The 23,539-nt window shown below is 37.6% G+C and overlaps 1 protein-coding gene across 1 annotated transcript in view; it reads left to right on the forward strand.

The window, feature by feature from the left end:
• The window catches only part of Iqcm (IQ motif containing M), a 365,422-nt gene that overhangs the window by 42,728 nt on the left and 299,155 nt on the right, over nt 1–23,539 (forward strand). The window contains 2 exon segments of the mRNA XM_032888149.1: nt 3,762–3,852; nt 7,892–7,971. Of these exon segments, the coding sequence (XP_032744040.1) occupies nt 3,762–3,852; nt 7,892–7,971 (171 nt within the window).

Here is a 23,539-nt window from a genome sequence, read left to right on the forward strand (position 1 = left end):
ATATGAAAAGGAATTAATATATCCATAGTAATATTCAAAATGAGAGCAAAGGAGGACACTTTTCCTTATAGAGGAAGTCAGCTTATAAATGATTGTATAATAAAATTACAGCACAATGTTATCAGTGAGTGTTTTGGCATGAGTTATTAGTGGATACTTAATTGTCTTTCAAAAAAGACATTTAGGATTGATTCATTTATATGTTAGAATATCAGCCAGAGATTGATAGCAAACAAAATGTTTCCCTTTAGAAGGGAGACTTGTCAGTTATACCTTAATCAAACGGTCAAATTGAAGTGATGTGGTGGGATGATGTAATGCTACTGTCAAAATTTAATTTAATTTTAGGGTAATCGAAGGAAAACAACTGGGATGAAGATTGTTTTTAGAGTTGTTCTTTCAAGGACTGGGATAGTTCTCAGTGAGAAAAGTGGAAGGCCCAAGTTAGGGCTCACAGCATCCACTTAAAGGCTGGGTACTTTAGTGACCCTCTAAACTTTCAGAGACAAATGGATTCTGGACATTCACTAGCCAGTCAGTCTAGCTGCAATGACAAACTTCAGGTTCAGTGAGAGATTTCATCTCACGTTGATAGGTAGGTAGAGTAGAGAATCTATAAATATGATTATTTACCTGTGGCCCTCACATATGCTCACATGGCCAAATGCACCTATAAGTATCTATGTACCCATATACACACATATTAAGAAAAGATCATATTCTACCAAAATGATGAAACTAGTTGGCATGAATATTCTGGGTCAGTGCTACATAGCTGAATAATTGTGTAAGCTGCAAATGTAAATCAAAGTGCCATTGGCCATGTTAAAAAATCTGTAAAATTAATTTCAATGTTCTAATTGACTTTCATATGAGAACATTTTAAACATGTAGTTAGCTTAAAACTAGCAATTAGAATGCCTTTATCATGAATCTTAGAAACCAAGAATGTATTCAATGCTCACACATATCTTAATATAAAACAGCCTAAGGGGTATGTTGTAGTTATGTGCTCTTGAGTATCACTGTGGACAGGGTAACTCCAGATTAGAGGTGATCTAAGAGGCAAGAGGGAAAACATGTGCAAAGTATATTTTGGGGATGATTAGTAGATTTGAATATAGGTATTACATTAGATAACTCTGCATAAAACTGCTTAAGGAATATTTGTTACTGTGTGCAGCTGAGCATGCCTTTAATCCCAGCCCTTAGGAGGTGGAGAAAGGCATATCTATGTGAGTTCAAGACCAGCATGGTCCACATAATGAGTTCTAACTCAACCATGGTTAATAAAGAGACAATGATAAAAAAATACATCAACAAAAATATTTTTGAGTGTGTATTATATGTCCTTATTTTTAGGAATTACCCAATGAAGTAGCTATGGGTAAAATATCAAATTGTAAACTACTTTTTATTGATTCTTTTTTCCCTTTTATTGGATATTTTTTAATTATATTTCAAATGTTATTCTCTTTCTCGGTTTCCTGGACATAAACCCTCTCTCCCATCCCCCTCCCCTTCTTCTATAAGGGTGTTCCCCTCCACATCCAACCCCCTCTACTGTCCCCTCCCCCCACAACATTCCCCTACACTGTGGCTCCAATTTTGGCAGGACCAAGGGCTTCTCCTTCCATTGGTGCCCAACAAGGGCATCCTCTGCTACATATGCAGCTGGAGCCATGGGTCAGTCCATGTATAGTCTTTGGGTAGTGATTTAGTCCCTGGAAGCTCTGTTTTTTTGGCATTGTTGTTTTAATGGGGTTGCAAGCCCCTTAAGCTCCTTCAATCCTTTCTCTAATTCCTCTTTATTATTAAAATGAATTATATATGCATTTATATAAATAAGTTCAAACAAATGTCAGCATCACTATTTTATTTGCTTGAAAAGTAAACAAGGACACTTTATTAGATAACCATAAGAGTGTTCTTAATGATTTTAATTATATATTATTTCTAGGAAATATAGAATATTGTGAAAATTGACTGCATATTGATTTATAAAGTAGAAACCAACACATTTTGGTGATGTAGAATTATGTAAAATATGTTCTCTAAGCTGTTCTATAGCTGTGAAATTATATTAGGAAACAACACAATGATAATTTAGAATTTAAGAATTTAGAACTGAAATATTTATGGAAGGTTTGGAGAACAGATTAGAGGGCATCATGGTTGAAAGTGGGAATGCAACTGAGGAAGCCCATAAGGTCCCAGACAGTGCACAGTAAGGGCCTGCAGGAAGCAATATCAAATGGACGAGTAGGCCGTATTTAATGAATAATTGTATAAGGGATTTAAAAAGGAGTGATTTGTGATGCTTCCCTAGATGTAACATACTATTGTTAATTCTGAGAGAGACAATTTGATTGGAATGAAGATAGCTCAAAACTGGAACTCAAACTACATAAGCCTGTGTGGCAAACACACCTAGGCAATAAATATAACCACAGGAGTTGTATCAACTCTCTGAAATGGAGAATTTGGAAGTTGTCAAGGAGAGAACGAATATGTAGGGGAACATCACCAATAAACTAAAGGTACTCTGAGGGAGACAGGTGAGAAGACATCAGAATGAAGGACCCTGAGTAGTGGCTGAGATGACTCCATGTGCACTTCCAGCTGACCTGGGAGGGGGTCAGGGCAAATCTCATTGTCCATTCGCATGCCCCGTGCACCTTCTACCTGATTTTCTTGTTAATTCTCCAATAGTCTGCAGGATCCCACTTACATTTTTAGCACCCCTTCTCCTTTATTTTAATTATTTCAGTCAAATGATTTATAATTCATATTATAAAACTGAAATCCTAGTTTTATAACATTGGTTAAAAAGTGAGATTTTACATAAAGAGATGGTTACAAGCTCAAACAAAGCCCATTGCCCATCCTAGGGGAAGCTAATCAGATACTCTGGCAGTTTGTCATGCTTAATAGCTATCTGACCCCTCCTTTAATTCTTTACTCAATTGTAGGGGTAAAATGCCACTCGTTCTGAAGTTTGGAAGCAGTCTTACATGATTAGGTTAAAAGACTACAGAGAACTTTCACTGTTGAACTTCTGTGGGTTACAAAGAGAAGTTCTGGAGACTGCTGCTCCCCTTCCTGTATAAACACAGTACTTTGCAAAAAGCCACTATGCTGAGGCTCACATGAAGTAATTCATATATATATACATATACATATATATATATACATATATATATATATCTTCTAAATAATAGGCTTTATGATATATGGACCGTATGCCTCTGTACCTTTTAATATATCTAAGCTGAGAAATGAAAAGTGTTGGTGGATAACCAACTTATTACTTTTGTCTTGAGCCTATTAAATGAGGAGATTTTTGCTTCCGTTAATTAATGACTTGCTAATTGATTTTAAAATACCAGAGCCTTCTATGTAAACTAAGCTTTATAATAATGAATATGATAATGGTGGTATACCCAGAAGTCCTTTGTATGTATGGGCTTATGCTATGTTGATGTAGGCATTTTTCTGAGATTTTCTCCTTTGATTGATGTATGCTGTTAAGTACAGTTTACTTTCTAGCCCTAAATTTTAGTGATTACAAAAGGTCAGAGTAGCATAGAGTAATGAAAAGTCAATCAAATGTGTTTCATGGGTAACTTTGTGCTATTGATTTTGGAATAATATACACATCTCCTATTTTAAAAAGGTCTGTAAGTTGTAATTCAATCAAAAAGTACATTTTTTTGGAAACTATAGTAATGCACAATCAAATCTTTTTTTGTTAATTCTAGAAAAAGTGAAACTGGGTAAAATAATGGACGATATTGAATCCGTGAGTAAGAGAATGGAGAAAGAGAAGGAGATGAATCTCAAGAAGTTCAGGTACTGTGGGTTATCTAATTTAGAGAATGGAGAGGGGGGAAGGGAGGGGGCAGAGGGAGAGGGACTGAGGAAGGAAGAGGGATGGAGGAAAGGAAGGAGGGAGGGAGGGATAGAGACAGAAACAGAAAGAGGAGAGACAGAGACAGAGAGCGGGGAGAGAGACAGAGAGAGGGAGAGAGGGAAACAGAAATTTTCTTGTTTTCTGGCCGTATTCTCTGACCAATGGCAGTGGTTTCTCAAACCCATCAACACCCCATGCATGAGGCTAATTTATCTTTCTGCTCCAGTCCCAAGACATATCAATTATCAAGATTTTAGTTTTCAGCTCAATTAACTTTTGAACCAGAGGATGTCTGAGTAGCTAAGCAAACCATCTGGGTTTTACAGTGCAGAAGCCTGAGTCCAATTTGTGTCTTTCTTGAGAAAAATGCCATATTTTTATGATAATATTACATAAGTTTGGAATTTTAATAACCCCTTTGCAGCAATTATGGAGCAGAATAACTTATGATTTTTTTCCTTTAAAATCTAATAGTTAAAGGTTAGTTTTTCCGTCACAGGCGATGAGGGTGATTCCACAGAATGTGGTTGAGATGCAAGGATTTGCAACCTTGCTTCTACTCTCCAAAGTGCCTGGAGATGGGTCAGCTTCTCTTCTGGGTTATTTTATGGAGTCATATCATCTTCCAGATACCTTTACAAGGGTGTGTGTGTGTTTTACCCCAGGGCTTCAGATATAACCTCTGACTGCCCATAAGCACATATATTTGAGAACTTGTACACTGTAGATGTTTCTCTGTTAAAATGCTCTCTCAATGGCATTTCGTTAACACAACATGTTAAGAAAATTCCACACACGTTAAGAAAATTGACACAATGTATAAAGAATGTCTTGTCTTCCAAATTCTGTGTCACAAACTGTGCTTCACGCAGAAGACCCTTGACCGGTATACTCATTCTCTTTGATTAAATATGTTACAAGTCTTAGATTTGAACAGATGGAAAACACGCACAACTTCAGGGCAAGGAATTTGGTTTCACTTATCATTGGGGGAAGATATACATTATAAGAAAAAGGAGTTATTATATTGAAAGATTAATTTAAAAAAATTCCCCTTTCTATCTTTACCCCATTTAACTCAAGATTCAGGTTAGATTAACTAAAGTCATGGCTGTTGAAGACTACTTAATAAAGCAGTTAAACAGTTTAGTCTGTCCAGCAAGCTTCTAATAACGAGAAAAGTTAACCGAATTCATTGAAAAATCATTCTTATTTTATTTTATGAAGCCTGTAATCCAAGGAACATTAACAGTGATTTAGGGACAAATGAGCACTCATTTGTGATAAATCTGAGCAAGAATAATGTCTTTCATTATGGTGTCTTTCTCAGTAGGGTTAACTGTTTCTCAGGGAATTGTTTCTTCTGCAACGGGTAGAAGATAAAGGTCTCCTACTACCCCCTAGGTCCCATTTTTAAATGAAAACATGTCCTGTTTAATGAGGAAGATCAACACTCTTTGAAATTAAGAGCAGGTACATGTACTCCAATGACAGCCTGGGGCACATAAAGCCTGAACTTCAATCCGCTTGGGCTGCCTTGTCTTTATTTATAGCTATTTTATGTTGGTAAGTTCTTCCTACTTCGGCAGTTAGCTTCATTTTGTTAATGCTGCTGTGTGATGAGAATGCAGACAGACAGACAAGTAGGTACTTTGGGACATGGTGATTCAGGTTTTTTGAAACCAGTATTTAGGTAGAATTTTTTTTTTAAAGAAGACATCAGGTTGAGTTTTTTATTGAAATCTGGCTCGTCCTGTCATGCAGAGAAAGCTTAGCAGAGATGCTGTAGAAAGCAGAAGGGAAAGAATGGAATCAGTCAGGTGGACAGGTAGAGAATTGCTAGCAGCTTTTCAGACTAGATTTTGGGGGCGCCTGTGTCCAGATCACAGAGAGGCTTATGGGGGAGGTTTTTTCTCTCTCTCCTATATTTCCTTTCAAGATGACTTAGACAGAAAGCACTTATGGTTAAGGTGACATACATCATTTTTAGGTAGATTATAAAAAATATTTACTGAAGAAAAGAAAAATGCCTAAAAAATAAGAAATATAAAAGAATTTTGTAAACGTGATGTTTTAATTCATCTACAGTTTTTTTTGTCATGCAAAGAGCAAACAGTGGACTGCTTCCACATTTTCACACTGAAGTTTAAGAATGTGACATTCTTTACTCTCAAATTTTAAATTAAAGATTATTATTTTCAAAACATCCTGGTCTAACCATGGCCATGGTGGATGTGGATACATTCTAAATGTTACTTTCCAACCATGACAAAGCTGCACTGACCTATCTATTAGTGCTGTTATTAATAGCCAGTGCATGGACAGTGTGTTTCTGGAATCCAGACAAATGAACCTAAATGCTGACCTCTGCTTTGTCCTCACCGAAGAGTTTACGTTGTATGTGACAGTCCAAGCTTGGGTCCTCTGACAAGTTCAATAAGAGAACCATAATGACGTGCCTCCTACTTCATTCTCCCACTCTCATTCATCTCCCCCAAAGTGCTAGGATTATTGGCATTCATCTCGCTGGGTTGAAACAGCTCTGAATTAGGACTTAATGCTTTTGCTTCTTTTGTTTGCTAAACCAGATGATTTCGGTGACCATTTTTCATTAGTAGACGATTGTTGCTAAGATATCATGTTTCCCAGTTTGAAGATTAAATAATATTTAGCCATGTTCTACATGTTAGAAAGTAAACTGTCCAATACATGCATATACCTCAAATTTGGTAGGATATAAATGAATTCTAAAATTTCAATGGAATTACCCCGATCTTTGACAAATCCTTAGATATGTAATATACATAGCAGAAAGATGAGGTGATTTATGAGATGAGTTAATCTTGTAACTTATTTACTTTTTATTTAGTGCTCACACCATATCTGATAGCAAGCTCTGACCAGGACTGTCATAGTCTCTTTCCCCATACATGTTGGTTTTTTTCTCTTAGAAAAATATTTGAAGTGCTAACACTTCTGTAATATTTATATAACATCTAGACAACAATTACATCTCTAGGCATTTATACTAAACAGGAAATTGAACAGGTGTAGAATTGAGAATGCCCAAAGGTTTCTGAGCCTTTTAAAAGTGGCAGAATAGTGTGAACCCTAAATATGTATTAGAAGTCTGATAAACCATTAGTATATTCAATCCATATAGTACAACATTAAATAATAGTCCAATAGAACAACAAGCATCTATGTATGCTAATGAAGATATCCATGAGAATATAAAGTGTAAAAACTACTAGAAAACAACTTTATAAACTCTGAAAAGGTATGGAATATACTATCTAGCTTATCATGTCAAATGGAGCTAGAATAAAATAGTGTGTTACAATTCCTTAAGCCCACTGCCTGCCTGCCTGACCTCAAATCATGGTTCCACCTATTTCTGGTTGGGATAATCTTTCATGCATAAAATTTGTAAATTAATAGTAGTAATTGGTTACTGGGCAAACTAAAATCAGATAGGACATACGGAAGGCTTAAATGATACCTAGTCTATGAGAAATTATAAGTTAGCAAAATATTAGATTGATGGGATTAGAGGAGATATATCTTTTCTTTTGGTTATTTATATTTTCTAAATTTTCCACATGGTTCTTGGCTTTAGATCCTACAGACAGAACTGTTCAAATCTTTACAAGGGACATTAGGAAAGCACGATTTAAAAAAATCTCATATGAAACAATAAAAAATAGACATGGTGATTATTTCCTGACTTTTGTCAGGCGAGGCTTTCTCAGAGAGATGTTCCTGATGTTTACCCATACTTAGAACCAGTGAAGTTTAAGATTATTGTTTTAATAATGCTTACTATGTAGGACACTGAGGATGTCCACAGCTCTAGTCCCTTTGTCAGGAGCACCTGAGATTAGCATTTAATCCTGTAATTTGAGGTGTGGGGGGCTTGCACTACCTAACAGGGGGCACTGAATAACTCAATTTATAACTCTTATGTTTTCAAAACAGGATGTTAAAACCCTTCCATTCCCACATTGGCTTGTCTTTGCATAATGTGACCTCCCATTTGGGACTTCTGAAGGACCTTGGTGAGTTTCCCTGGACAAATGCTGGGAGCAGTAGTGATTTTCATTATATAAACCAAAGAGATGGTATTGAGCAAAGTCATTTGTATATTATTTCATCTAAAAAACTGTGTCAAAAGATAAAAAAGATTTGGGGGACAAATAATGAGAACTACTTTTTCTTACTTTAAACCTGAGAAGTTGGATCTTTAAAGTGTGAATATAGAACATTGTAGGAAATTATGAAGATAAATTCTTAGGCTTGAAAAGGACTTCTCAGTAATAATTCTTTTAAGTTATTTTGTTTGAAGTATATAAAATTTCTTAAAAAGAAGCTATACATGACACTCTAAAGTCCCTAAAGCACAATCAGAAAGTTTGGAACTTAGAGACTATTTTGAAGCCGCAGTAGCAGAATTGACTTAAGGAAACTATGTGTAGGTTTTCTTCGTTGTACCTTGACACTCATCTTCTTAAGCTTCAGGATATAATTAAGGAAAAAAACTCTTACAGAACTTTGGTTTTAGAAAAAAATTTTATGTTTGGAAAGCTAACTCATCTTTAAAATATTGAGGCATTATTTTACTAAAAGCGATCTACAGATTCAATGCAATCCCCAATATACCAATGCAATTCTTCAAAGAGTTAGACAGAACAATTTGCAAATTCATCTGGAATAACAAAAAACCCAGGATAGCTAAAACTATTCTCAACAATAAAAGGACTTCCACGGGAATCATTATCCCTGAACTCAAACAGTATTACAGAGCAATAGTGATAAAAACTGCATGGTATTGGTACAGAGACAGACAGATAGACCAATGGAATAGAATTGAAGACCCAGAAATGAACCTACACATTTTTTGGCAAAGGAGCCAAAACCATCCAATGGAAAAAAGATAGCATTTTCAGCAAATGGTGCTGGTTCAACTGGAGGTCAACATGTAGAAGAATGCAGATTGATCCATGCTTATCACCCTGTACAAAGCTTAAGTTCAAGTGGATCAAGGACCTCCACATCAAACCAGACACACTCAAACTAATAGAAGAAAAACTAGGGAAGCATCTGGAACACATGGGCACTGGAAAAAATTTCCTGAACAAAGCACCAATGGCTTATGCTCTAAGATCAAGAATTGACAAATGGGATCTCATAAAACTGCAAAGCTTCTGTAAGGCAAAGGACACTGTGGTTAGGACAAAACGGCAACCAACAGATTGGGAAAAGATCTTTACCAGTCCTACAACAGATAGAGGGCTTATATCCAAAATATACAAAGAACTCAAGAAGTTAGACCTCAGGGAGACAAATAACCCTATTAAAAAATGGGGTTCAGAGCTAAACAAACAATTCACAGCTGAGGAATGCTGAGTGGCTGAGAAACACCTAAAGAAATGTTCAACATCTTTAGTCATAAGGGAAATGCAAATCAAAACAACCCTGAGATTTCACCTCACACCAGTGAGAATGGCTAAAATAAAAAACTCAGGTGACAGCAGATGCTGGCGAGGATGTGGAGAAAGAGGAACACTCCTCCATTGTTGGTGGGATTGCAGACTGGTACAACCATTCTAGAAATCAGTCTGGAGGTTCCTCAGAAAATTGGACATTGAGCTACCTGAGGACCCAGCTATACCCCTCTTGGGCATATATCCAAAAGATGCCCCAACATATAAAAAAGACATGTGCTCCACTGTGTTCATTGCAGCCTTATTTATAATAGCCAGAAGCTGGAAAGAACCCAGATGCCCTTCAACCGAGGAATGGATACAGAAAATGTGGTACATCTACACAATGGAATATTACTCAGCTATCAAAAACAACGACTTTATGAAATTCGTAGGCAAATGGTTGGAACTGGAAAATATCATTCTGAGTGAGCTAACCCAATCACAGAAAGACATACATGGTATGCACTCACTGATAAGTGGCTATTAGCCCAAATGCTTGAATTACCCTAGATGCATAGAACACATGAAACTCAAGACGGATGATCAAAATGTGAATGCTTTACTCCTTCTTTAAAAGGGGAGCAAGAATACCCTTGGCAGGGAATAGAGAGGCAAAGATTAAAACAGAGACAGAAGGAACACCCATTCAGAGCCTACCCCACATGTGTCCCATACATATACAGCCACCCAATTAGACAAGATGGATGAAGCAAACAAGTGCAGGCCGACAGGAGCCTGGATGTAGATCTCTCCTGAGAGACACAGCCAGAATACAGCAAATACAGAGGCGAATGCCAGCAGCAAACCACTGAACTGAGAACAGGACCTCCATTGAAGGAATCAGAAAAAGGACTGGAAGAGCTTGAAGGGGCTTGAGACCCCATATGAACAAGAATGCCAAGCAACCAGAGCTTCCAGGGACTAAGCCACTACCCAAAGGCTATGCATGGACTGACCCTGGACTCTGACCTCATAGGTAGCAATGAATAGCCTAGTAAGAGCAGCAGTGGAAGGGGAAGCCCTTGGTCCTGCTAAGACTGAACCCCCAGTGAATGTGACTGTTGGGGGGATGGCAGTAATGGGGGGAGGATGGGGAGGGGAACACCCATAAAGAAGGGGAGTGGAGGGGTTGGGGGATGTTGGCCCGGAAACTGGGAAAGGGAATAACATTCGAAATATAAATAAGAAATACTCAAGTTAATAAAAAAAATATATATATATAAATATTGAGGCATTAAATAAAATATTATCTCTCTCAATCCTGTCGTCCTTTGTCTGGATTATCATACAAAGCTTCAAGGATCATGTAGGAGCCCATTTTCAAACTTCATTTCTATTAAGTACACTTTTATAACCCAAACAGTAATTACTCAAACTATTAAATGTATAATTTTTGACTTTTATATTGCCTCATAGATAACATTTTTGAGACTTTAATCAGGTAATTTGAGGTCCCAGGATAGCAAAATAATGCAAGAGTCTCAGTTGGGATCTGGAATGGAATATTCTAGACTAGGCTAGCAAGATGGCTTAGCTGTTGAAAGAATTGCTGCCAAGTGTGATGACCCAAGGCCTCTCCCTGGAAACCACACAGCAGAAGGAAAGACTGAATCATGCAAACTGTCCTCTGGATTCCACACACTCATTCTGCTATATGTATTTTCCAAAACAAATAAAAAGAATTATTTAGGATTTAGCATCTATATACAGAAATAAATTCTGGGAAATCTTGACATAAAATAGTGTTTAATTAATGTAATTGTTTTTAGTACAAATAATTAGATTGAAATTTCCTAATGACAAAACTGAGATACACACTTAAGTTGTACTAATTCTGTGACCTTTAGACATATTCAGAATTTTCAAAGGTTGGTGATATCGTTAAAATAACATCTTCCTCATACAAATCACACATTTATCTGGAAAAGGGGCTTTTTACTAATTGAACTGGCCAATGATTCTTATGGTTTTAACTTGAATGTTGAAACTTGTTAAGTGTTTTTTTTTGTCCATATTTACAATTACTAGACAAAGAATCAATCTTTGTTTGTTTGTGCTACAAAAAAAAGATAGCTCTTTCTAATATATTTGGTGAGAGAAACCCAACTACAGATCATTATGAACTTAAGTGGGAAGAACAGAATTTCAGCCACATAGATAATACTGTTAAGATCTGCTTAAAGTTGCTCCAATGCAAAAATATTCTGTTAAATTATCTAAAACATGAACTAAAGGAACCACAGCTTCATGACAGCAAAAGACACTGTCCTGTTCACAGCACCCACCATGTAATTGGGATTAATATAGGTTGGATGAATAGGTGGATGGATGAATGGATACAAATTAAAAGAAAGTATACAAGTGAAGCAGTACCACTTCACTCTGGAAAGTAAAAAGACACAGAATAATTATAAAAGTGCCCCCCCCAGTTAATTTGTGGAAATAAAATACTTGACACTCTTTTAAAAAGTAAAGACTGCAAGCAGACTGAAGAAATTGCGTCTTTAAATCAAGTACATAGTTCTATGCCAGATTGCTTCATATCCCAGTTCTCTCAACATTCATCTAAACCAGTCAATTTAATGTTCTGAAAGTATAAAATTTCACTAAATTGATAATTTCTGAATATTATAGGCTGCTGTTCTTTCTTTAAAATAAAATGTATCTCCAACATAAGTAGTTTTGTAACCAATGTTTTATGTGAAATTTTTTGAATTTTGTTCTGTTTAAACCTAAACCATTATATTTTAATTGAATTAAAATTTTCTAAACAACAACAACAACAACAACAACAAGAGACAACTAAAACAGAAACCTCTAAGGCTTGGAACCAGTGATTTATTCTGTAAAATACAATGTGAAAAATGTTGATTTTTCTTCTGAAATAATTTATACATATTCCTTGCATTATGTAGCATCTTTGTGGAAAAACAGTATTTTTAAAATGTTTTTAGTGTTTACTCTAATGGTGTTTTTTAAAAATATGCATGACACAGGCTTTTATTATTATTACTAAGCCTACTGGCTAAAATTTTCTCCAGTAATCATAGGAAATATCCACTGAAGTTGATTAAATGACAGAGTGGCATAAACAGGAAAGAAAATGTCCTAGATCAGCTTCATCTGAATGGCAGTCATTTTCTAAAATCTTAAACATTTCTAAAACATTTTAGAAATAAATCATAATTTTCATAGAAAGAAAAAGGAAAGAAAACTATATCATAAGAATCAAGACCAATCCTGATTTCTATCCATTCAATTGAAATTTTAAATGGATGACTACGGTATCATTCTTTGAAGCTCACCTTGTAAAATGGTGTAGCAGAGTGCTTGCTTTGATGAACTGATCCTGCTACAACCAATGCTTACCAAAGCTGAGCTTCAGTTACCAGTAATGGTTTTCAAGTCAAAGGTGCAATAGGAGGAAAGGCCTGTCCTCAAAACCTATCTTACAACACAACCTGAGTAGTGTGAACACTGCTCCTTCATAGAGACATCTGTTTCTGCCATTGCCAAGGTGGTCATCCCACTCAAGAGCTTCAGTCTGCCCATTTGCCTTCCTGCTTCAGTACGTTCAATAAAGCCCTTCTAATTTGATATTCCAACAAACGACCTTTCCACTAGTCATTTCTTACCTTTCTTACCTATCTCATTCTAAGAAAATGAAACCGTGGCATGAATTCTTGTTTAGAAAATCTTCTTAACAGACCATTTCAAAAGAAATTCTGGAAGGAGGGATCTGTGTCAAAGTAGCCCATACAAATCTAAGTGACAAATTCTGTGGCTTGATGATGGCCCCCTCAACTCTATGGGCTTTGCGTGTCAAATGTCTTTCCTTGAGGAAAGAATGGAGTTGTTGTTTAGGAAAGGAGTGGATAGTTAGAAAATCTCCTTTATCTGTGGTTGGTTAGACTGTTAACGGTAGACAGTGACTTCTATCAATTCCCAACCTTGAATCTCTCAGGGAAAATCTCGTGAAGTATCTGCCACAACGCCATATGATCCAGTCTCCACAGATATAAACTTGCAAGTATTAATGTCTTCTCTCAGTAACTGCATGTCTCTTTTATGACCTCACTACCACCTCTCCTACTCTCTAACTCACCATGTTACCTGGACAAAAACATAATCTTTTACCTTCCTAAAGTGTCCTCTCCACACTTCAGGCCTAACTGAAGTCTGTTTTGGAGAGCATTTCTTCTGCAGAGCTTTAAAGTGGTGTTTACTCTTTCGCCCTTCCTTACACCCTGTTGGAGGTGAGGATGGGACAGTGTCTTCCTTGATCTTCATTACTGCCACTTCCAGACCATTCTCCCCTCCTCCTCTTCTAAAATTCTCAGCTTCCGTTCTCATGTCACCTGAAGGCATTCTCCATTATTTTGTTTCTTTCTGTAATCATTCATTTGAGCCTGTTTTCTCATACCTTAAATTTATCCCAGGACACTTGTCAGTCTCTCTAATGCTTGTCGTCATCACAGGCAATTTTGCTCTCTGGGTAAAATAAATCTAGAATTCATTAACTTAGAGTTCTTTTTGCTCTTTTTCTTTAGTGACTCTGCCTTCCATCCATTATCCCATATGTAGTCTTCGATGTTGTGGTATTGAGAGCTAGGTGGTACCTCCAATACTGTACTTTGAAGAATGCTACTGATAATCAATCCATGGCATTTTAAAAAGTCTAACAACTTTTAAAAGTTAATTGCATGAGGATTCTTTGCATTAGAAGCTCAAGTTTTTAATTTCTTCTCTAGCTTTATTGACTTAAACAAATTAAGTAATCCAACTCATGGTTGGTTTCATGCACCAGAACATTTTATGCAGCCGCTGGACTCCAGCTTACATATTTTTTTAAATGAGTTGTCCTGTTTATTATATTTTGTGATACAATTAGGATGCAATATACTTTATAAGAATAATATTTAAATCTGTAGAGGTTAAATATTTCCTTTCATTCTGAGTTGAAAATACTCCAGAAAAGAATGTAGCTTTGAGTGTTTTTGTTTCTTTTTTCTTTAATTCTTTTGAGAAGGTGAACACAACCTAAGGATGAAAACCCCTAGTTAAATATGAAAAGATAATTTAAAATATTTGACTGGCTTATCAGGAAAGCACACAAAAGAGTTCAAAACCACAAGAAAGCCAGATTGCATAGAGGCCATATATTTTTCTTCCAAGGCTCACACGTCTTCCTTTGGCCTAGAATTTCTACCTAAAAACCATGATGAGAGAAAACCTAATCTGACCCTTTGGTTTTCTCTTTTTTATTGGTTCTCTCTCAGTCTGCCAATATATGTTTGTAAGGTACATTATGTACGGTTGCTGTCTAGATAGGAATATATCTGATATGATTGTCTTACCAGTATAGTGGAATCTTTTCCAATAAGGTGAATAACATTTTTGTTAGGATAGTCAGTAAAGTATTAGGCTCAGGGAAAATCAAAGAATACCATGTGAATGAGTATAGAGCCAATTAATATTAATGATATTAAGAGTGAGTTTCAGGTGTTTATTATTTGACATAGTTTCTTAGATACAACACTTAAAAATTATAGGTGGAAAACTCATTCATACATCCCAACCTCCCATAGCAAGATTAAGAGAGTACTGCTTTTAGACCTATGCTGTGCATCTGCAATAGAGGTTCAGGAAAGACATAGGTTAGTGTTGTCTTGTGTATATATTTAAAAAGTGTTGAGTAATTGAAACAAATTTAAACATGCAATCTATATGTAAACTCATTAGTAATATATTTTGTATACCTTTTTCTCATTAAGCTTTGGAAATCTGGTAGACAGGGGAACTTGCCACACATTTTAATTTTGGATACATTTCATGTGTTCATAAAAATCCATGGCTTGTGGCTTTTGAGCACAGCTACAAAGAACTTGACCACTTATTTCTGTATTTATATCACCTTCATAACATATGGCATATAGCAAAGGTACAATAAATATTTAAAAAGAACAACAACAACAACAAAAAGAACTCAAGGAAAGGCTGAAGAAATTTGGGATGAAGTATCTACCTACGTGGTTACAGTTGTAAAGTTTGTACTTTGTCTCATATTCAAGCTGATTATTAGATATTTGTATTTATTTTTATTAGATTTTATAAATTGCTCTACCAAACATAGTATTTTTTTTTCCAGGCACAACATAGCAGAAAGAAACTAGACTCAAAGCGTAGGAGGTTTTTGGCATCAAAATTATAGCCAAGGAAAATTATGTTAAATTGCTTTGCATGCTGTGGAATTAATTGCCCATGATCTTAAGTATAAATACTTCATTTATAAAACAGTCTCTAACTATGCAGGTCCACAGTTAGATAGATGAACACTTCAGTGAATAAGAGGTAGTCGTATGTCTAATCTGAAAACTTTATATCCTACTACTTCAGGTATCCTCAGCACCCCTTCTTCTCAGGCCACTGTCAAATGTAGGGTTATATAGTGTATTCTTTCTTGTCCTACAGTTACACACACACACACACACACACACACACACACACACACACACACACACGTGCATGTAAGGATGGAGGCTGGTTTTATGGGCACATGGCTTTGCTCTTGTGAAGGATTTAATGTCCTGCTGAGAGCTTGACATTCCTTTTTTTTTTTTTTTTTTTTTTTAGTTTTTATTTTTTTTTTCTCCATCTTTTATTACATTGGGTATTATTTACATTTCAATTGTTATTCCCTTTCCCAGTTTTCAGGCCAACACCCCCCCCTCCCCTTCTATATGGGTGTTCCCTCCCATCCTCCCCCCCATTCCTACTGCCCTCCCCATAATCACATTCCCACTGGGGGTTCCTCTTGGCAGGACCAAGGGCTTCCCCCTTCCACTGCTGCTCTTACTAGGCTATTCATTGCTACCTATGACGTTGGAGACTGGAGTCAGTCCATGTATAGTCTTTGGGTAGTGGCGTAGTCCCTGGAAGCTCTGGTTGGTTGGCGTTGTTGTTCATATGGGGTCTCGAGCCCCCTCAAGCACTTTCAGTCCTTTCTCTGATTCCTTCAAAGTGGGACCCGTTCTCAGTTCAGTGGTTTGCTGCTGGCATTCGTCTATGTATTTGCCATATTCTGGCTGTGTCTCTCAGGAGAGATCTATATCCGGTTCCTGTCAGCCTGCACTTCTTTGCTTCATCCATCTTATCTAGTTTGTGGCTGTATATGTATTGTCCACATGTGGGGCAGGCTCTCACTGGGCATTCTTTCAGCCTCTGTTCTAAACTTTGCCTCTCTCTTCCCTCCCAAGGTTATTCTTGTTCCCCTTTTAAAGAAGGAATGAAGCATTCGCATTTTTGTCATCCTTCTTGAGTTTCATGTGTTCTGTGCATTTAGGGTAATTCGAGCAATTGGGCTAATATCCATTTATCAATGAGTGCATAACATGTGTGTCTCTCCGTGATTGACATCCTCACTCAGGATGAAATTTTCCAGTTCCATCCATTTGCCTATGAATTTCATACAGTCATTGCTTTTGATAGCTGAGTAGCATTCCATTGTGTAGGTGTATCACATTTTCTGTACCCATTCCTCTGTTGAAGGGCATCTGGGTTCTCTCTAGACTCTGGCCATTACAAATAAGGCTGCTATGAACATAGTGGAGCATGTGTCTTTGTTATTTGTTGGGGCATCTTTTAGATATATGCCCAGGAGAGGTATAGCTGGGTCCTCAGGTAGTTCAATGTCCAATTTTCTGAGGAACCTCCAGACTGATTTCCAGAATGGTTGCACCAGTCTGCAATCCCACCAACAATGAAGGAGTGTTCCTCTTTCTCCACATCCTCTCCAGCATCTGCTGTCACCTGAGTTTTTGATCTTAGCCATTCTGACTGGTATGAGGTGAAATCTCAGGGTCGCTTTGATTTGCATTTCCCTTATGACTAAAGATGTTGAACATTTCTTTAGGTGCTTCTCAGCCATTCAGCTTTCCTCAGCTGTGAATTCTTTGTTTAGCTCTGAACCCCATTTTTTAACAGGGGTATTTGTCTCCCTGCAGTCGAACTTCGTGAGATCTCTGTACATCTTGGATATAAGTCCTCCATCACTCTTAAAAACTTAATAATTTTATTTTCAAATTGGTGCAGTGTGCTTGAGACTGCTAGAATTCTGAGACCTTTTCTGGAGGCTTACAGTCTGCCCCCCAATAGTCTTACCGTCTGTGTTCCCCTCCTGTTCTTTACTGATACACATACTTAATCATCTGCTGTTGGATTCTACGAAGTGGCTTTAGCTAACCCTTCCTTCTGTGGAGACTGGGTGCTACAGCAAGAAAGATCTAAGATTGAGTGAGGTTTTGAGTAGCTGTGAAAAAACATGACAGGTAGACACACTTCTGTTGCATATAAATTAAAAAAAATCTCATGCTTGGTTAACCTAGACTCTGGGACCAGCAGCCACTCACTTGTTAGCCAAGGCTTCTCCCTCAAATGCTGACTTTGCCTCTCCAGAGCTCTGAGATGGCTTTCCAGCCAACTGGCACTCCACTGTAGTTACCTCTCCCCTTGGATCTCAGTCCTTTGCCCAAACCTCCCATTTCAAAGCCTGACTGATTTCAGCCTGGCTGTGTTCTTTCTCTGTTGCCCACCTGAGTCATTGAGGAAACACAAGACAGACTTAATATTTAATACCAGCCAGATTTGTATCGGTAAATCTCCAACCCAATATGCCCATGCAAAGGACACACAACTCAGTTATATTTATAAGCTAGACAACTAAATGGGGCAGATATACCACTACATACTCTTATTTCGCAGCTCTGAGATCCCTTACTACTTAGGGATCATCCAGGCCACTTGGTTCTGCTCCATCTTTCACCCTTCCTTTTCCTCCATCTTCCTCTCTCTGTCTCTTTGTCTTCTCATCTCCCTTCTTTCTCTTTCCTCTCCCCTCTCTAAAACTTACAGCTTTGCCTTTCCCTTCCACTGCCCAATCACAGGCTCTAGCCTTAATTAGACAAGTTAAAATAGAGAGCAGTTCACATGGAATCATCTGAGTATGTGATCTGCTTCTCATTGGGAACAGGATTAGTATCAAAATACAAACAACACCAAAGCGATCCACACCCTCCCATAAAAAGCTTTTCTCCATTTATTTTTTTCTCAGATCATTTACCATTTTCATTTTGTGGGCTCTGCAAATTATGTAACTGGTTCAGGATAATGTGATTAAAATGACTATAATATCAACCCCATTTCAACACTGCACAGGTTGTATTTTACATACTGCCCAGCAGCCTTTCCATTCCCACCTCTCTTCCTGATTAAAATGTTCCACTCCATCCCTCAAAGATGACCATTAGTATTAGCATTGTGATGGTAGCCTGAGTGGCTTTCTTTGTGCCCTTATCACCAGAAGTTGCAGAGATAAATCATTTTGTTTTAATGTATGTGCCTGTTCTGGGTGGCTCAGTGTTGCTTGCAGACTCTACCCTTGTCTCTACACACTGATGCAGTTGATGTGTTGTCACCTGTCACTGACACAGTATATTGTTTTAGAAACAGCATGAGGTGTTCATCCTTTGGACATCTGAGGAGTTATGAACATCACCTGCCTTGTGCTGGGTGTGTAGAAAGCCGCCTTTTTCTAAGGAGTATACTGAAGAGAGATTTTGTGATTTGGGACTCTTCAATTTTTTATATTTTATGTATCAGCATACAGTACACTGTTTTGAGATATTTAAACAAATGACAAGAAGTTAGTCTCCCTGACTTAGAATTCAAATATGTGAATTCTTGGCATACAGCGTTATTATCACTCTGTATTTTTATGTTAAGTGATTTTCTTAGAACTGCATCAACAGTTGCTTATAAGATACAAGATGCAAACTAACATTTCAGTAGAGTAAAGTCTGTAGCATGTAGTTTTAAGCTATTGCCTTTTGCTTCCCGATTGGCCGTGATGTCAGATCTCTCCTGGCTTCCCTTTTGTTCTACCCAACTTTAGCCCTGGGAGGTGACCATGATACCAGTACTCTCCCAGCTTCCCTGAATCTGCAATAACACACACTAACACACACACACACACACACACACACACACACACACACACACACAGAGTTTGTTCCTTTATAACTTACCTTCTTAGCACAATTGCTGGGTGCTGATATCTCCTACTTGGAAAAGCATGCCCTTACTAATTTATTATCTTCGTCTCTCCACCTGCCCTAGACTTCAGTGACTAGTCCCACCTATCCCCCCACCTATAATAGTGGTCACAGGCTCCTGCTCTGTCCCTGCCCCCCAGACCTCACATGGTTGTTGTGTTCTTCTTCCTCCAAAGCATGAAAGAAATCCCCTCTTTCCTTGTGTCTGCCTTTTCCTCCTGAGCCCCAGAAGTTCCACCTCTACCTTCTGCCCAGAAATTGTCTCCTTGCTTTCTTTACTGACAAATCAAGAACTGATTGGGGAACAGAACCTTAACATCAGACCCTTTAAGAGCCCATTCTTTAGGCTGCTGAAATAAACTACCCCCAGTGTGGCTTACAAACAAGAGAAATTAACTTACAGTTCTAGAGTTGTAGTTCTCAACCTATAGGCCATGACCCCTTTTGGGATTGGAAAGACCCTTTCACAGGGGCATGTATGAGGTATTTATAATTCATAACAGCAAAATTACATTATTAAGTAGCAACAAAATAATTTTATGGCTGTGGTCTGCACAACATAAGGAGCTAAATTAAGTGGTTGCAGCATTAGCAAAGCTGACAACCACTGTTCTAGAGGATAGAAACTTGGAAAGAAGTGCTGGCAGAGTTATGCTTCCTCCATAGCCACTGGGTGAGGTTTTTCCCTGTCTTTTCTAAATTGGAGATATTACTCAAATATGTACCTCTGATATCAGTAACAACATCTTTCTGTATGTCTGCATGTCTCTTCTTTTATAAAAACACAGGCAAACTAGGTTAGGGACACTCACTACTTTTGTATGACCTCATCGTAATTTAACCAATTAGACCTCCTATTTTATACACACACATTTTCAGATATTGGGGATTAAAATTCAATTCAACTCATAAGATATATGTCTACTGTTGCTTGGTGGATAATGAATAGATAGTTGTTTTAAGTCCAGTTTGTTTTTTATCAGATAAACGGGGCTTGTGAACTATCTCTTTAAAAGCATAAGCACTGTTCTATTTACTTTTGTGCTACTAGCATTTGCTCTGTGATTAGCCATGCTAACAGACCCATCCAAGCTTCCCTTAAATCATTGGATAAAAGACACAGACACATCGTTGTTCAATTTTAACTTTGCCTACTTGTCACAACTGCTGGGCGCTATTTTCTCCTGACTGGAAAACATGCCCTTATCAATTCTCTCTTCAAAGCATTGCAAACTCCGTTCTTCCTTGCCTCCAGGGACACTGTACCTTCTGCCCAGCCACTGGCCCATGGCTTTCTTTACTGACAGAGAGAGAACCTATTGTGGAACAGGACTGCTCCCTACAGAACTAAGCAGGAAAATCTGAGAAAATCACATTGTGCAACAGGTCTCATGTGGGAGGTTTATTAAAAGGGAAGGGATGAGGGAGCACAGAGGCTGCGTTTGGGTGGAAAAATGGGAGGGAAAGAAGGAGGAAAAGTACAGCATTTTATGGGGCTGTGGCACATGCACAGGAGGACATGAGACAGAGGCAACAATGGGAATGTGTCACCTCTGGCAGCTAGTAATGATGTGTCCTTTGTTTGCTGGGTCCCCTGAGGCTGATCATAGAGGTAACTGATGGTTCCATTGTTGTCAGATCCCTAGGGCTGGCTATGGAGGTGCCTGATTGCCAACATTCTTCTCTTTTTCTTATCGTAATGAGGAGAGCTAAAACTGGAGCAATGGTGAGGTGGGGATATGGGCATCAGCTCCCTTAAACTGCTTTCTGCTGTGCAAAGGCATTGTCAATTTTAGGATGCAGTTCATCCTCACCATGAGGACACATTTAATAGTTGTTGGTGTGAGATTTCTCCATGGCCAGTGGTTGGTAATTCTGTTAAGATGAGAACTGATTACTGATTTGTTTGGAAATATTTTAATTTGTCATTGGATGAATGTGGAGAAAAGGGTGATGAAGCAGGGTGCAAATAATAAAAGCAGAAAATGAAGAAGAAGAAGAAGAAGAAGAAGAAGAAGAAGAAGAAGAAGAAGAAGAAGAAGAAAAGAAGAAGAAGAAGAAGAAGAAGAAGAAGAAGAGGAAGAGGAAGAAGAAGAAGAAGAAGAAGAAGAAGAAGAAGAAGAAGAAGAAGAAGAAGAAGAAGAAGAAGAAGAAGAAGAAGAAGAAGAAGAAGAAGGAGAAGAAGAAGAAGAAGGAGAAGAGGAGGAGGAGGAGGAGAAGAAGAAGAAGAAGAAGAAGAAGAAGAAGAAGAAGAAGAAGAAGAAGAAGAAGAAGAAGAAGAAGAAGAAGAAGAAGAAGAAGAAGAAGAAGAAGAAGAAGAAGAAGAAGAAGTCATGAAGGTCAGTGTCCATTTCCATATGGGGTTTTCAAAGACCCAGGGATCAGAGGCATTGAATTGTTCCTTATGTTTCTGGAGGTCTGTTTGGAGTTGTTAGATTTTGTTCTTTACTATACCTGCTGATGTAGAAACATTTTTTCTTGAAATGAAAGGCAAAGGCCACCCTCTTCAGTTGTAAGAAGGTCTAATCCTCTTCGGTTTTAAAGTACCACTCTGCCAGAGAATTGATCTGTTCTTGGAGAATGAATATGGTTTGGGCCACCTATGGAAGATTTTGGATAAACTGGGAAAAGAACTGTTGGTACAAGGTTAGGGAGTAGCCAGTCTTGCTGTTCTGGTGGCAACACCTAGAGTTATTCCTACAATAGCCAGGAGGGGAAAAATTTAAATTGCCAGGCAGCTAGTGAATTTACCTACAGCTTTGTGCTCCCAATAGGTTGCTAAAGAGAACCCGCCCAAGAGCTATCTAGATTCCCGAATGAAAGACAAATGTACACATGTTAGTTAATATATCTTGACTAGCTTAATGGCCAGGCATTTCTAATCCTTCCTGCTGCTAGCAAACACTCCCCTCCAGTACCTCTGAGTTAACATCTTTTAAAATCTATATTTCATCTCTGCTACTCCAAACACAATTGGGGAAGTGACCTGTGTGGCCAGTTTCCCTGACTCTCTCATGTCAGTAGGCCTTTAGGTCTGGTTTTTCTTCTTTCCCATCATGGTGATTTCTGCATCCTTCCTTTCTCCCTGTTCCTAGCCCTCAAAAATTTCAAAGTCCTATCTCAGTCTACCTGCCTATCCATTGGCAATTTGTTCTTTATTGATCAATCAAAAAGCAATTGAAAACAAGAACCTTCCGTATTTGGACACAGATTTCTGATGTTGGGGGCCAGATTAATTCAAAGCATTAAAATCAATGCCCAATATTTCAGTTTTCTCTCCCCCCTAAAAAGGCTCTTCTCTCTGTCATAAGTTGAGCATAACCATAACAATTATTTAAATAACAAAGTATGATATACAATTAACATTCAGTCCATCATATTTGTCAGTTAGATAAAGTATTCTACCACCTATCCTAACTTACAATTAATTCTTTATGTGAATTACGTTCTGATTTTAGCTTGTATTACCATCTAAAACCATTCTTTCCAAACTATATTATATCTCTCAATGCTAAACAGCTTAACTTTGCTTATGAGACTATAATTAGTCTTCAACCCCATAAGAAATCCAAGAACAAATTAAATATTACTTAAATATTTAAGAAGCTCAAAAACACAGCTTTCAAAACTTAAACAAATTGTAGAGACAGCTCTACCTGGACAATCTTCTATTCAAAATGTTGGAGCATCTGTCTTCATCTTTCTGGACCAGAGCCATCTGACAGACCTTGAAATGAAGCAGAGATATAAAGGACTAGTTTATGCTGTTTTGGCAGAGCTAAGCAGTCAACTATCCCACATCTGTCCTCTTTGTACAGTATTGTGCCTGCAGATAGATAGGGCAATTTTTGTCCAGTGTCTACCTTACCATTTTTAGAATAACTCTATATGGAACTTTTGATGCACAATTTCTTCTTTGGAGGAGAATGGGGAAGCTGTCAGGAGCAGACATGTTCATTGTCAAATGACCTTAATAATTTAATAACATTGAATGTCATATTCTATGGATTTCTGATATTTTTGAAGACTTA

This window comes from Rattus rattus, chromosome 17 (assembly GCF_011064425.1).
Source record: "Rattus rattus isolate New Zealand chromosome 17, Rrattus_CSIRO_v1, whole genome shotgun sequence".
Taxonomy (NCBI): Eukaryota; Metazoa; Chordata; class Mammalia; order Rodentia; family Muridae; genus Rattus; species Rattus rattus.